The sequence below is a fragment of the Mustela nivalis genome (assembly GCF_964662115.1).
Source record: "Mustela nivalis genome assembly, chromosome: 7".
Classification (NCBI taxonomy): domain Eukaryota; kingdom Metazoa; phylum Chordata; class Mammalia; order Carnivora; family Mustelidae; genus Mustela; species Mustela nivalis.
The window spans coordinates 14,745,612-14,758,593 of NC_139026.1; the positions used below are offsets into that span (position 1 = coordinate 14,745,612).

Here is a 12,982-nt window from a genome sequence, read left to right on the forward strand (position 1 = left end):
ACTTAAATCACTATAGGACTTTTTAAAGGTCAGTGGCCTCGAATATATGAATCTATGAATTGGGCCCATCTCTAATGATAATGAAAACAACCAGAGTAAAGATCTGGGATTCTGGACTCAAATATATTGAGTTCGAGTCCAGGCCTTGCTGCTAACCAGCTGGCTGATTTGGGGCGGGCCAGCAGATTTAACCTCGGTTTCCTGATCTAGAAAATGGAGGGAAGAGGCTCTGCCTCTGGAAGGAGGCTGCTGCTGGGGGACTCCGTGAGATGATGTTTGAAAAGGGCATAGTTTTGGGAGGAAGAGCTCAGTACAGGAGCTACTATTACTCAGGTCCGTGCTGGTTGTGGTGATGCAGGGACACCTCAGGGCCAGGGCTCATGGCTGGGAGCCAGGGGGGGCGGTCCTCTCGCACCCTGCCTGGCAGTCCTGCCATCACGCACGCTCCAACTACAAGGTCACACCCGAGGTGCGGCCTCCTTAACCCCTGCGTCTCAGTCACACTCACGTGCCCCATTATTCTCTATTTCCATTGTGTTTCCTCCCTAACACTTAGCACTTTCAATTATTTTTTCATTCACATTTTTTTCCCCCGCTCAGGGCAAATACCACTAAACATAGTGTCTGCATATAGTAGGCGCTCAAAAGATTCTGTGCAATGAATGGCTGAGGCAGGAATGCCAAGCTGCTTGTTTAGTGAACCCCAAAGGGCCTGGGTGCTTAGATCCCGGGTTTCAACATGACTTGTCTTGTATGTGTTTAGGAAAGCTTGCTGGGATGGATATTAGCTGGGAAGTTCCACAGAGTTTCCTTCCTGTCACCAACCCCAGTTCCTCTGGCTGGTCCAGAAGTGTGTCTCCGAGCTTGTCCCATGAAGAGGGAAAGGTAGCACATGCTGATTAAAATACGTACCATCTGTGTGGGAAGCGGAGAGTGAGCTTATGCGTGCATGTGTGTGAGCGCACACGCGTGCTGGTAGCTGTAGGGACAAGTACGGATGTTTTTACCTGCATGCATTAAAGACTCAAAGGCTTCCTTAAACTGCCTGAGCCCCAGAGGGAGGCATCAAAGCCATGCCTAGTTCTCCAATATGATCCAACCCCAGCTCTTCTAAGCTGGGGAAAGAACCGGAAGGCATGTACCCACAGAAATACAGCAGTGTTTCTCTGTTGTGCCAATATTTGTTTGCTCCCCTAAATCCCTCTAATCTGGTAGGGCTCTGCCCTATTCTGGAACAGTGCCTGGATGTGGCTTCTCTCACAACCAGCATGAACATGAAGGTATAACTCTGGTTTCCAGATCTTCCAAATCACGTGCTGTGCCATTTATGCCGGGGGCAGGGTAGCAACAGTGAGGTGTGCAGGAGTGTAGTTCTGTATTCTGAAAGTTCTGTAGTTCTGTATTTTCAGAATACAGAACTGGTCTGGAGGCTTCCTGCAGGTCACTCTAAGTAGAAACCCCTCCTTCCAACCTTGACCTTGAATAAACAGCACTGACCCAGAACCCACAATAAGAGGGAAAGGTGGCAAAACCCACCCATACAAAGAAGGCAGGCAGATGGCAGGCGGCAGTGAGGGGGTCCTGCCAAGCTTAAGAAGCAGTGGGGCTGACAAGAGGACAGTGCCTGATGGAGAGGAGCTCAGCCCATCCACTCGCTTCCTGCCCTGGGAAATGTGGCTCAGGGGCTGTTTAGCTGACATCTCCTAGGGCCAACTATTAACAATGAAGTAAAAACAATTTTTGAACACATGCAAATCAAACAAAAATAACCCCACTCCTCTGAGGCCCAGATCTGACCTGTAGCCACCAGTTTGCCCCTTCTGCTTTAAGATCATTAATGTTCTAACGAATGTTAACTGGGGCCTTAATATGCTTCGATTCCCTTCCTTAAGGTGTAAACTTAAGAGAAACACAAAGCTTTATGCCATTGAATCATCACCAAGGAGTCATGGGGAGAAATTCTGCCTTTCACTGTATGCATTTTTGTTACTGCTGAATTTTTTATAGGAAGCATATGTCACTTTAGTGCTGAAAAGAACAAAAATCCGGAGAAAATAAATAAAAGTGCGTAAATATTTAACATACTGTGAAGCTCTGAACTCCTCGGGATGATACATACACAGCAAATCACCTCCTTTATGCATTTGAATCATTTGTCTCTGGGACTCCCAAGAAGGGAGGAGACACTGGGCTCCCTGGACTCCATTGGGGCTGGTACTTGGGGGTGCGGTGCCGGGCATCTGGTGTTGGCATGCGGGACGAGGCCCGGGATGCCACCAGATCTCTGTACTGCACCAAACATTCTTTCTCCCAGAGAAAGAATGGTCCAGGCTCATGTGCCAGCCACGGCTGAGAAAGCCTCATCCAGTCAAGGGAAATGCAAACTTGTACGAGAACGTGATATGGTTAAGGGGCAACTGACGTCAGAAGCTATTCTGTATGTTAATCAAAACTATTTCGTGATTGCCTAATGCTTTTATTCTTTATCTGTAGAAATTAAAGGTAATGGTAAGGATGTATCAAACACCTATTATGCTGCATTCAAAGACCAAACAGCCCAACAGCAGTTCCTCCCGGGAGCTGTTCTGTGCATGTGCCCCTCACAGCTGATGACTCCGCAGGACACGTACCTGGCAAAGGTGATTCAGTGATGTCTGCCGTCTCAGAATTTGGGAAAACCTTCTCGACACTGCAAGAAGGAAGAGTTAGTCTGTAAGTATTTGCACGCTGTATGGTCCCACCTCAGATTTTCCAGGGGCGGATTTCAAAAAGTGGCTTATTTGGCCTAAATTTGTCTCGCTGTCCAACCCCATTTTTTATGCACCCGCTGGCAAAACCCTGCATTTCTTTGTTCTCCCATGTGGACAATGATTTCCTAAAGCGGCGATATTTGGGGTACATATTTCAAAGTCAACCACATGCCATACTGGCAGGTGTGAGAAATTGTGGCGTCAATCAACCGTAAGTAAAAGCAATTATTTACTTGTCTTTCATTTCGCTAATTGCAAGCTCAATCGCTTCTCCCCATAAATAATTGCTGGAATCAAGTGGAAGCTTTGAAGAAGGCCCTTTAAAAGTAGTATATCTAATAGGGAAACTTGATTGAGCCTCAGCGGTGTGGTGGTGCGAGGGGTAGCTTTTAGGATGGGACCCTGGGCTGTATCTTGGAATGCTGCTTTGCGTTCATAATCTGCTACTTTTATCGAATGATCTCTATGACCTGTTGGTGAGTTTCACGGATCCTGTTTACGACAGTGATAAAACAGGCTAATGGTCCGAAACGGGATGACCTGAAGATTTCAACACCAGGCAGTCAAGTCATGTGCCAGCCTCAGGTCTCCGCTCTCACAGAGTTGTCTGGAGTGGTGAGTGTTCCCCTCGAAGTCCCCCTGAGGTTCCCTGGGAAGAGGGGTTCCCGCGGGTCCCGACAGGTGGAAGGTCCCACAGACCTCCTCGCTGCCAATTTCAACAGGTTTGTTTTGTCAGCACAATTAAAACAGGTGCAGGGCATTCTTCTCATTAATTTCTGAACTGGTCAAGAAGCAGAAATTTCCCTGGGATTATTCTAATTTGTACTCAGAGCCAGCTTGGTTTGAAAAATAGGGCGTGGGGTGGGGGAATGGGGGGGTGGGGGCACAGATGAACTTCTAATTTTCCAGACCGATCAATCGTTAATCCTTCTCCTTAATTACTTTTTCTTTAACTTTGTGATGTGGAATTTAGTGCTCATGAAAAGAAAAGAACTGAGAGCCGTGAAATAAAGCAGGCTTTATCAGTAGGTGCTGGGCGCTGCAGGCGGCCTCAGCCCCCGAGCGGGTCTGAAAGGGCTCCCTGTGCCTGCCCAGAGAGGGTAATTTGATCCTCTTCATTTTCCCTGCCGCCACTTACTCCCCCGGCAAGAATGGCAAGCTGTATTCAAATGCTGCTTTAAGAAACCTATATCTTAAAACTTTGTTTGGCTTAAAATCATTTCATCTTTGTGGAGTAGCACGTGCGTCTTTCCACAAGTATGGAAACACCAGACAGAGGAATAGGACCGGTTTTCTCAGGCAAAACGAATGGGGGAGGATGGCTGGTGATGCTCAGCAGGAAAAAAATTAAAAAATAATAAATAAATCACAGCCCTAATCCCCGTAGGAGAAATATTAATTTGGCTTTCTCATTAGGCAGAGAATTGAATATGTGAAGCCCTGAAGCCTTTCTCTGGCTCCCATCACCACCTTTTTGGGGGTTTCAAGGTTTGGGGTTGGACAGACTTAAGTTTGACTCCTGGCCCCTTCTTGCTGGCTGGGTGGCTGGGTGGCTTTCGGGAGGTTTCTCTGCCTCTCGGAGCCTCATCTGCAGGGAGGGGATGCTACCCCTGTATCATAGAGGTGGCATGAGGATTAAGTGGGTCGAGATAGTGGTGACGAGCAGACACTCTGGTGTGGACAGACAGACCTGCGGGGGGGAAATCCTGCCTCTGCTACTGACTAACCCCCCTAAGCCTTTTCATTTGCCATAAAAGAAGGGCGCCACTTGTAACACACCTTTTGGGAGCACTGATGAAGTTCATGCAGGAAAAGCACTAGGCTTAATATCTGGTGCTTTGCAAACAGTAAGTGGAAGTTGTTGTTATTATTATTATTATTATTTTATGAACAATCAATGTAAGACTGTTTGACCCTAAAATGTTGTTTTCCCTTCCCCTCAGCTCACCACCTCCGTACTTACATTCAAACTTAATGTTCCGCAAGTTTTCTGGGAGGTCATGGAGAGCCACTTTTAGCCACTCATCCAGCTGCTTGGCAAACTTTCGGATCACCTGAGTTAAGCTGGAAGGAAGAAAGGATCCGTTTTAAGTGCCTCGTGTGTTGCCCGACCTGGTTGGGTTGTTTAGAATCGTGTTTTGGCCATGCCAGTGTCACTCGGAGCAGTGGCCTTAGGGGCAAGATGGGTGGCCCCGCGTGGCGCTTGTGGGCATGAGCAGGGCCTGGAGGCAACGTGCTCTGGTGCCCACGCTGGTGGCCGGTGGACGCCCTCACTCTGGGTGTCATTGGTTTGCTGCTGCACAAGCCTGTGTGAAGGCAAGAACAAGCCACATGTTCTAAAGGCACATCAACCTCAACATGTCCAAACTGAACTCATTGCTTTTCCATTGCTTTTCTTATGTTGCCTATTTCACTGGGAACTCTTAAAATTTTTGTTTTCAACTTTTTTGCATGGAGAAATTTCAAATATACCCCAAGACAGAATGGTATAATAAACCTCCAAGTAAATCCGACCCAGTTCAGTTTATCACATGCTGCTCTGTCTTTTCTGGAATGCTATAAACAAATTCATGATGTATCATTTCAGAAACTTTGTGTCCATCTTCCAACATGCACTTAAACATGTACTTATGTGTGTGCATGTACACACACACACACACACACACACATTTAAAACCATCGTTGCCATTAGTATACTTAACAGAATGAACATCAATTCCTTAATATTATCTAAAGCCCAGTCTGTCCTCGAATTTTCTATTTCTCTCAGAACAGTCTTTTGGTTTCTTTGAATCAGGATCCAAACAAGGTCTACACATTGCACAAAAAAATGACCTTGTTCTATTTCTAAAGACTTTTTAAAAAGCCTCTCTCATGCCATTGGTTTGTTGCCCCCCTCCTGTTATTTGTTCCCTGGAATGCCCCACCCTCTGATTTGGTTGACATCCTCATAGTGCCATTTAACCTGTTCATCTATCCTGCGTGCTTCTCATAAACTGACAGCCCAAAAGAACAGATCGAATGAAGTTACAATTATTTTTAAGGCACGAGAACTTCACAGGTGGTCCATGTCTGCCCTCTGTACCACACCATAAGGCTTATAATGGCTGCTTGCTCCTCTTTTACTGTATCTGGTTTTTGACACTTGAATAGTCTCTTGTCCCATGAGCAGGTACTGCTGATTTTTTATCTCCAAGTTTCTCTCAACCTCAGCCAGTCTTTCCCTCTTCTCCCAGCTATCAGTACCTCTCACCCGGGCCAGTACTGCAGCTTCTGCAACAGTGGGTACAAGAGCCTACCTGCTCTGCTCACCTCCCCACCTCTCCCTCATCTTCCACATTGCGAGAGGGATTTCTCCAAAACACTTGCAAATCTGATCTAGTTCACTTTCTGATTAAAAAACCCCCCAATACTTTCACATTCTTCTTAGGGTGAAGACCAAAATCCTAACCATGATCCCCCAAAGCTCACATTCCAGCTTTGCTTTCCTCTCCAGCCTCACTTTGCAGTCTCTCTCTTCACCATGTTTCAACCCCTCTTGCCTCTGCCCAGCTCCTTCCCACCTCAGAGCCTTTGACCTTGGCATCCTTCCATCCAAGAGCATCTTACCCTTCTTCATCTACTCAATTCCTCCTCATTGACCTGATCTCAGAGCAAGTGTCATGTCCACAGAAAAACTTTCTCTGAAGCCCTCTTGGAAGGGGCAAGTTGTGACAGTTGGTAACTATACACTGATTTGTGTGATTATCTGGTTCATGTCCATCTTTCCCATTGACTGTATACTCTGATGTGGAGGGCAAGGGGCTGTATCTATTTTGCTTATCACTGTGTGTTTAGCACCTAAGCATAGTGCCAGTCACCACACTGTGTCCCCTTTATCTTTCTGACTTCAGCTCCTCCCACTCCCTCTCACCACCCCACTCCCGCCAGCTTACTCAATTCACACAGCACCAGCTTTTTTTCTCTTTCTTCAGGTCCTTGACAACCTCACCATGGCCTTTGCATCTGCTGTTCTCCCAGCTTGGAAAGCTCCCAGACTGTAGCCAGTTTTCTCCCTTCCTTAACAACTTTAGAGGTTGGGTTCAAGTGCTGACCACAGGATCTGAAACTGCCAGTGTCCTCACACTTCCAGCTCTACCAACTATCTCAACACTATTGAGCCTGCCATATGTTTTAAAAAGATCAGCCTGGTTCCTGAGATAAAAATTGAGTTTAGAAGGGCAAGGACAGAGGAGGGAGATCTGTTTGAAGGCTATCCCAATAATCCAGGCAAGAAAGCATCCTGAATGAAGATGTTAACAGTGGAAATAATGCAATATGGTCAGATTAAAATACTTGGAAGGCAGAGCCAACCATGATGCCCTGGTGAGTGGTTGTGGGTGTATGAGGAAAGAAGGTTGTCAAAGATGTCTTCATGAAAGAAAAGTGGTATAGGTACCCTCGTGCCTAGCACAGTGCCTGATATACAGGAGGTACTTAATAAATGTTGAATACTGAGTGAACCAAAAGTACTGCACATGTAGTAAAGCCCTAGCACATTCTCAGTGACTAGCACACTGGATCCAGCTTTGGAGCGAGAAGACTTCTCAGAGTAGTTGGCTACTCTTGACAGAGGTCAACATTTAGAGAAGTGCGTGGAGTAATCATCTGATAGCTGCTGTACCATCCAGGAGGGCGGGCTGCCATTGCTCACCCATGACACCTTGCCCAGGGGCCATTACTTGCAGCTGGAGTAGAGGAGCTGCCCTTTGTATGGGAGCGGGAAGCAAGCAGCAGGACCAGGGATGGTCCTTTTGCTTTGTGCAATCATTTGATTTTATTACACTGAAGAAAAGTAGGAAGAGACTCATCTTGGAAAGGATTCTATTTGGGGACTTGGAACTGGGACAGACTTTTAGGAGTGATCTGAACATGAGCAAGTGAGGAGCTAGCCTCCTGATCACCTTGCCTGGAGATGTCCCCCCGGCCCACTCCACCTTCCTGCAGCCTCAGATGACCCTGACCATCACCTCTTTCTCACAGACTCTCCTCCGATGGTATACACGCTGTGGTCTGACCCCCTTTCTCTGCTGACTACCCTATCTCCTTCCATCTCACTCCCCAGGTCTGTCCCCCAAATCCAGTGTTACACCTTCTTGTCCATTTGGTGCAGCTGGCTCTCTTGTCTATAGCTGCTGCTTCAGCCCTTCTCCTGCATCTTTTTTTTTTTTAATATTAATTTATTTATTTATTGGAGAGAGAGAGAGAGAGAGAAAGGGAGAGAGCATGAGAGGGTAAGAGTCAGAGGGAGAAGCAGACTCCCTGCTGAGCAGGGAGCCCGATGTGGGACTCAATCCCTGGACACCAGGATTATGACCTGAGCCGAAGGCAGATGCTCAACCAACTGAGCCAGGTGCCCCTTTTTCCTGCATCTTAATTCCACACTTGTAACTCTCTGAATGACTTCCAGCCCTGACGCTGGTACAACAGCAACAGCGCTAATACCAGCTGCTGTTAATGAGTGCAGTGTGTCAAGTGCTAAACATTTCACACGTATTTTCTTATTTAACCCTCACATCTACCCTGTGAGGTCGGTACTATTGTTAGTCCCAGCAGAGAGGTGAGAAACTGAGGCTCAGAGAAGTTACGTGATTTGTCCGAGGAGATCCAACAAGCAAATGGGCAAGCCAAGACTGCAGACTGCATGTGTGTGCCTCCAAAGCTCTAGCATCTCAGTCTTCTCTTTGCTTCTCTGCTATCTCATCTTCGCCCTTCCACCACTCCTACGCACATGTGCACACGTACATGCACACTCACGCTTCCTTACTTCCGATAAACCAATCATCACCAACAACCACTATGCCAGGATCGGAAGTGATAAGCCCAAGTCTGAGAATGATCTACTTTTCTTATAAATACACAGCAAATGGTTCATGGTTATCTCTATATTATCACTTGTTCACTGAAGAAGATATATATATATATATATATAGAGAGAGAGAGAGAGAGAGAGAGAGAATTTCAATATGCTTTACTGAGTTAGAAGGTAAGGGGTGGGTCTGAGCTAGTCAGCTGGTGAGAACCTGCAAGTCATATCTCATTTCTACCCTGGCCAAGCACAGCGCCAGGCACTCAGAAGACACTCAAACAAGTTTCAGGGATGAAGGAGCACATAAAATTGTGAAAAGTTAGCTGTCTGATGAAGTCTGTCTTTGGAGTAACTTTTTCTTCCTGATTTCATGAGAAAGGGGCTGGATTTCCAAGTCAAGGATCACTTTGGCAAAATCATACAAATCAGTTAACAATGTCATTTAAAAAAAAAAAAGGTCTCCTGGGGCAGACTGTGAGCTCAGTGAGGGCAGGGAGCACATTTGTCGTCTTTAATGTGATGCTCCAGGACTCCGCATAGCACCCTGCGAGTTGTAGGAATCAATAAACACTATTTAATGTGGAATAAACAGCTGAGTCGTGGCTGTTTCATTTATTTGCAACTGCGGATGGACTTAAGTTATTTCAGCTCCTAAGCTTCAATTTTTATGTCTATAAAAACAAGCCAGTTACAGAAGAGGCAGCAGGGGTTAGCATTTCATTAGCACCCCACAAACTGCTTCATAACAAACCAGGATGCCTGGCCTGTGTGTAATACCCAGTAAGCACTACTAGTGGAATATGAAGCCCTCATGTAATGGTGTGTATACTTCTGCTGACCTGTCTCCCCACCCCCAGAAGTACCTTTCTGCTACAGAACAAATATACACATTTGGCCACTATCTAGTTCCCTTCAACAATGCACAAGAAAGAATAACTCAAAGCTTAAAGGGGTCCATATATATATATGTATTATATATATATATATATATATATGTAGTTTATATATAGATATAAAATATGTGTTTGTTTATTTTTATATGCATATTTTAAATTTTGAAATCAGCTATATATGCATATGCACATATAGGATTATAAAAATAATCTAGTCTTAATTAGAACACTAGAAAAATACAGAAAAGCATGAGATTAAAATTTGACCACAGTCCCACCAGGATGTACTCTTTGTTGCCTTTCTAGGTGTGTTTCTGTTCCACCTAGAATGTGGAAAATTAGAAGGAGCAACTCTCCCACCATAACAAGAGAAAACCAGATAATTTGCAAAGTCCTAACTGTTCTTTAACCCATTGGATAGCTGAGGTCACAACTGCTTAGCTTGGAGTACACAGAAAGACAATCACCTCCAAAGAAAGGAGGACTTGGGTACTGGTTCATCTATGTCTGAGGGAGGAAAGTGGGACATCTAAGTTAAAAGAATTCAGCTCAATTTTTAAAACAAATTGCTAAAGTCAACGTGTGAGCTCACTTGATGGTATAGAACTCTGAGAGCCATGGATGCAAAGGAAATGTACATCTATTCACAAGATTGCCACAAACTGTGCCCAGTGCTCAAGAAGAGTCCCCGAGACAGAGAATGGAGAAAGCCTATCTCTGAGGTGCCTGTTTTGCAGGAGGAGAGCAACCACTGCTGTGGGGGAAAGCATGAAGTCTTAGCCAGCCTTCTCCCTTTTGGAACAGAAGCCTCATGTGGCTAGGGGAAGGACAGAAACACTATTGACCATGGGCAAACAAAGAGACCCATTGCAGGTGGGGGAAATAAAAAGAAAAAGCTCTCTAACCTTGGTAGAAATCATCACAGGCTTAGATTATTAGAGGTTTCTCTTGGGGGAGGGTGACGGGGAGGGTGGACAGGATCACTGAGAATCCCCCAAAACACAGGGTTTGTTGGGACTAAGCCAGGAGAGCAGGGGACCCCCACACCTCCACCTCAGCCCCAAAGAGGCTAACAAGTAGGTCTACTTCCCTAACAAGGAAGACCCAATGTTAACAGTGTAGCAGCAACATTGAGAAAAACCCCTTCTACAAACAAACTTCCAACCTGAGCACAGGGCATCCCAGAAGAATATGAATCTGGTAGTTCACTGAGGGTACCCATAGCAAAAACAAAACCCCAAAGCAATCAATGCCCAAATCAACGGACTCAATTCCTCACATTAAGAGACTAGGAGAAAAGAAGTGTGTCTATTTCCAGGCATAAATACTCTCTACTCCAGTCTCTACTCTAACCACTGTTTGAAAGTCAATAAAAAATTACAGGACACACAGAAAATTAAGGAAAAGAACCGATGATGACTAAATGGATTAAAGAAACAAGACTATCTCTATGCCACCTACAAGAAACTCACTTCAGATCTAAGACACATACAGACTGAAAGTGAAGGGATGCAAAATGAGAGTGAAAACACGAAAAAAAAAATATATATATGGGTAGCAATACTTATATCAGACAAAAAAGGACTTTAAAATAAAGACTGTAGCAAGAGCCAAAGAAGGGCATTACATAATCATAAAGGAATCAGTCCAAAAAGAAGATAAAACCATTGTGAATATCTATGCGCCCAACACAGGAGTACCTAAATACATAAAGCAAATATTAACAGACATAAAAGAAGAAGTTGACAGTGACACATTAATAGTAGGGAAACTTAACAGCCCACTTACATCAATGGGTAGATCGTCCAGGCAGAAAATCAATAAGGAAACAGTGGCTTTGAATGATACATTAGACCAGATGGACTTAATAGATATATTCAAAACATTCCGTTTAAAAACAGCAGAATGCATGTTCTTTTCAAGTTCAAATGGAATATTCCCCAGGATAGAGCATATGTGAGACCACAAAACAAGTCTCCGTTAATTGAATATTTAAATATTATTAAGCATCTTTTCTGATCACAATGGTATGAAACCAGAAATCAATTGCAAAAAAAAAAAAAAAAACCAACTGGAAAAACCACAAACATGTGGAGGCTAAACAAAATTCTACTAAACAACCAATGGGTCAATGAAGAAATCAAAGAAGAAATGATGGGCATTAAGGAGGGCATTTGATGAAATGAGCACTAGGCGTTACACGTAACTGATGAATCACTAAATTCTACCCCTGAAACTAATAATACACTATATGTTAACAAAATTGAAATTTAAATAAAAAATTTTAAAAATACATAGAGACAAATGAAACTGAAAATACAATGGTCCAAAAATCTTTGGGATGTAGCAAAAGCAGTTCTAAGAGGAAAGTTTATAGAGATACAGGTCTACCTCAAGAAACAAAGAATATCTCAAACAATCTAATATTACACCTAAAGGAACTAGAAAAAGAATAAAACCCCAAAAGTCAGTAGAAGGAAGGAAGGAATAGAGATCAGAGTGGAAATAAATGAAACAGATACATATAAAACAACAGATCAATGGAACCAAGAGCAGGTTCTTTAAAAAGATAAAATTGATAAACCGTTAGTCAGACTCATCAAGAAAAAAGGGAGAAGACTCAATAAAATCAGAACTGAAAGTACTGACATCACAGAAAAAAATTATGAGAAATTATTACAAAAAATTATACACCAACAAGTTGGAAACCTATAAGAAAAATGGACAAATTCCTAGAAACATATGACCTTCCCAGCCTGAGCCAGAAAGCAACAGAAAATCTGAACAGACTGATTACTAGTAACAAAATTGATCAGTAATTAAAAAAAAAAAAAAAACCTCTCAATAAACAAAAGTCCAAAGTTTTACAGGTGAGTTCAACCGAACATTAACCAAAGAAAAGTTATTACTTATTATTCTCAAACTTTTCCCAAAAACAGAAGAGAAAGGAAAGCTTCTAAATTCATTCTATAAGGCCAGCATTACCCTGATATTAAAACCAAAGACACTATCAGAAAAAGAAAAATACAGGTCAATATCCCTGATGAATACAGATGCAAAAACCCTCAACAAAATATTAGCAAACTGTATTCAACCATACACTATAAGGATCGTTCACCAGGATCTAGAGGGATTTATTGCCAAGATGTTCATTTAACACAAATCAACCAAAATCATACATCACATTAACAAAATGAAGGATGGATAGATGCAGAAAAAGCATTTGACAAAATTCAACATCAGTTCATAATAAAAACTATCAACAAAGTGGGTTTAGAGGGAACTTACATTGACAAAATAAAGGTTATATATGACCATTCCACACCTAACACATATTCAATAGTGAAAAACTAAAAGCTATTCCTCTAAAATCAGGAACAAGACAAGAATGTTCACTCTCACCAACTTTTATTCGATTGAGTACTGGACATCCTCACTAGCCACAGCAATGGGATAAGAGAAAGAATTCAAAGGCATCCAAACTGGTAAAG

General features: G+C 43.5%; 1 protein-coding gene across 5 annotated transcripts in view; it reads right to left on the reverse strand.

Annotated features, from left to right (window-relative positions):
* RFX4 (regulatory factor X4) overlaps positions 1-12,982 on the reverse strand; it is a 157,452-nt gene that overhangs the window by 41,194 nt on the left and 103,276 nt on the right. For all 5 annotated transcript variants that reach the window (XM_082740566.1, XM_082740565.1, XM_082740564.1 and 2 more), the window contains 2 exons: positions 4,714-4,814; positions 2,631-2,689 (listed from right to left, as the gene is read on the reverse strand). In XM_082740566.1, the coding sequence (XP_082596692.1) occupies positions 2,631-2,689; positions 4,714-4,814 (160 nt within the window). The remainder of the gene's footprint in view (positions 1-2,630; positions 2,690-4,713; positions 4,815-12,982) is intronic.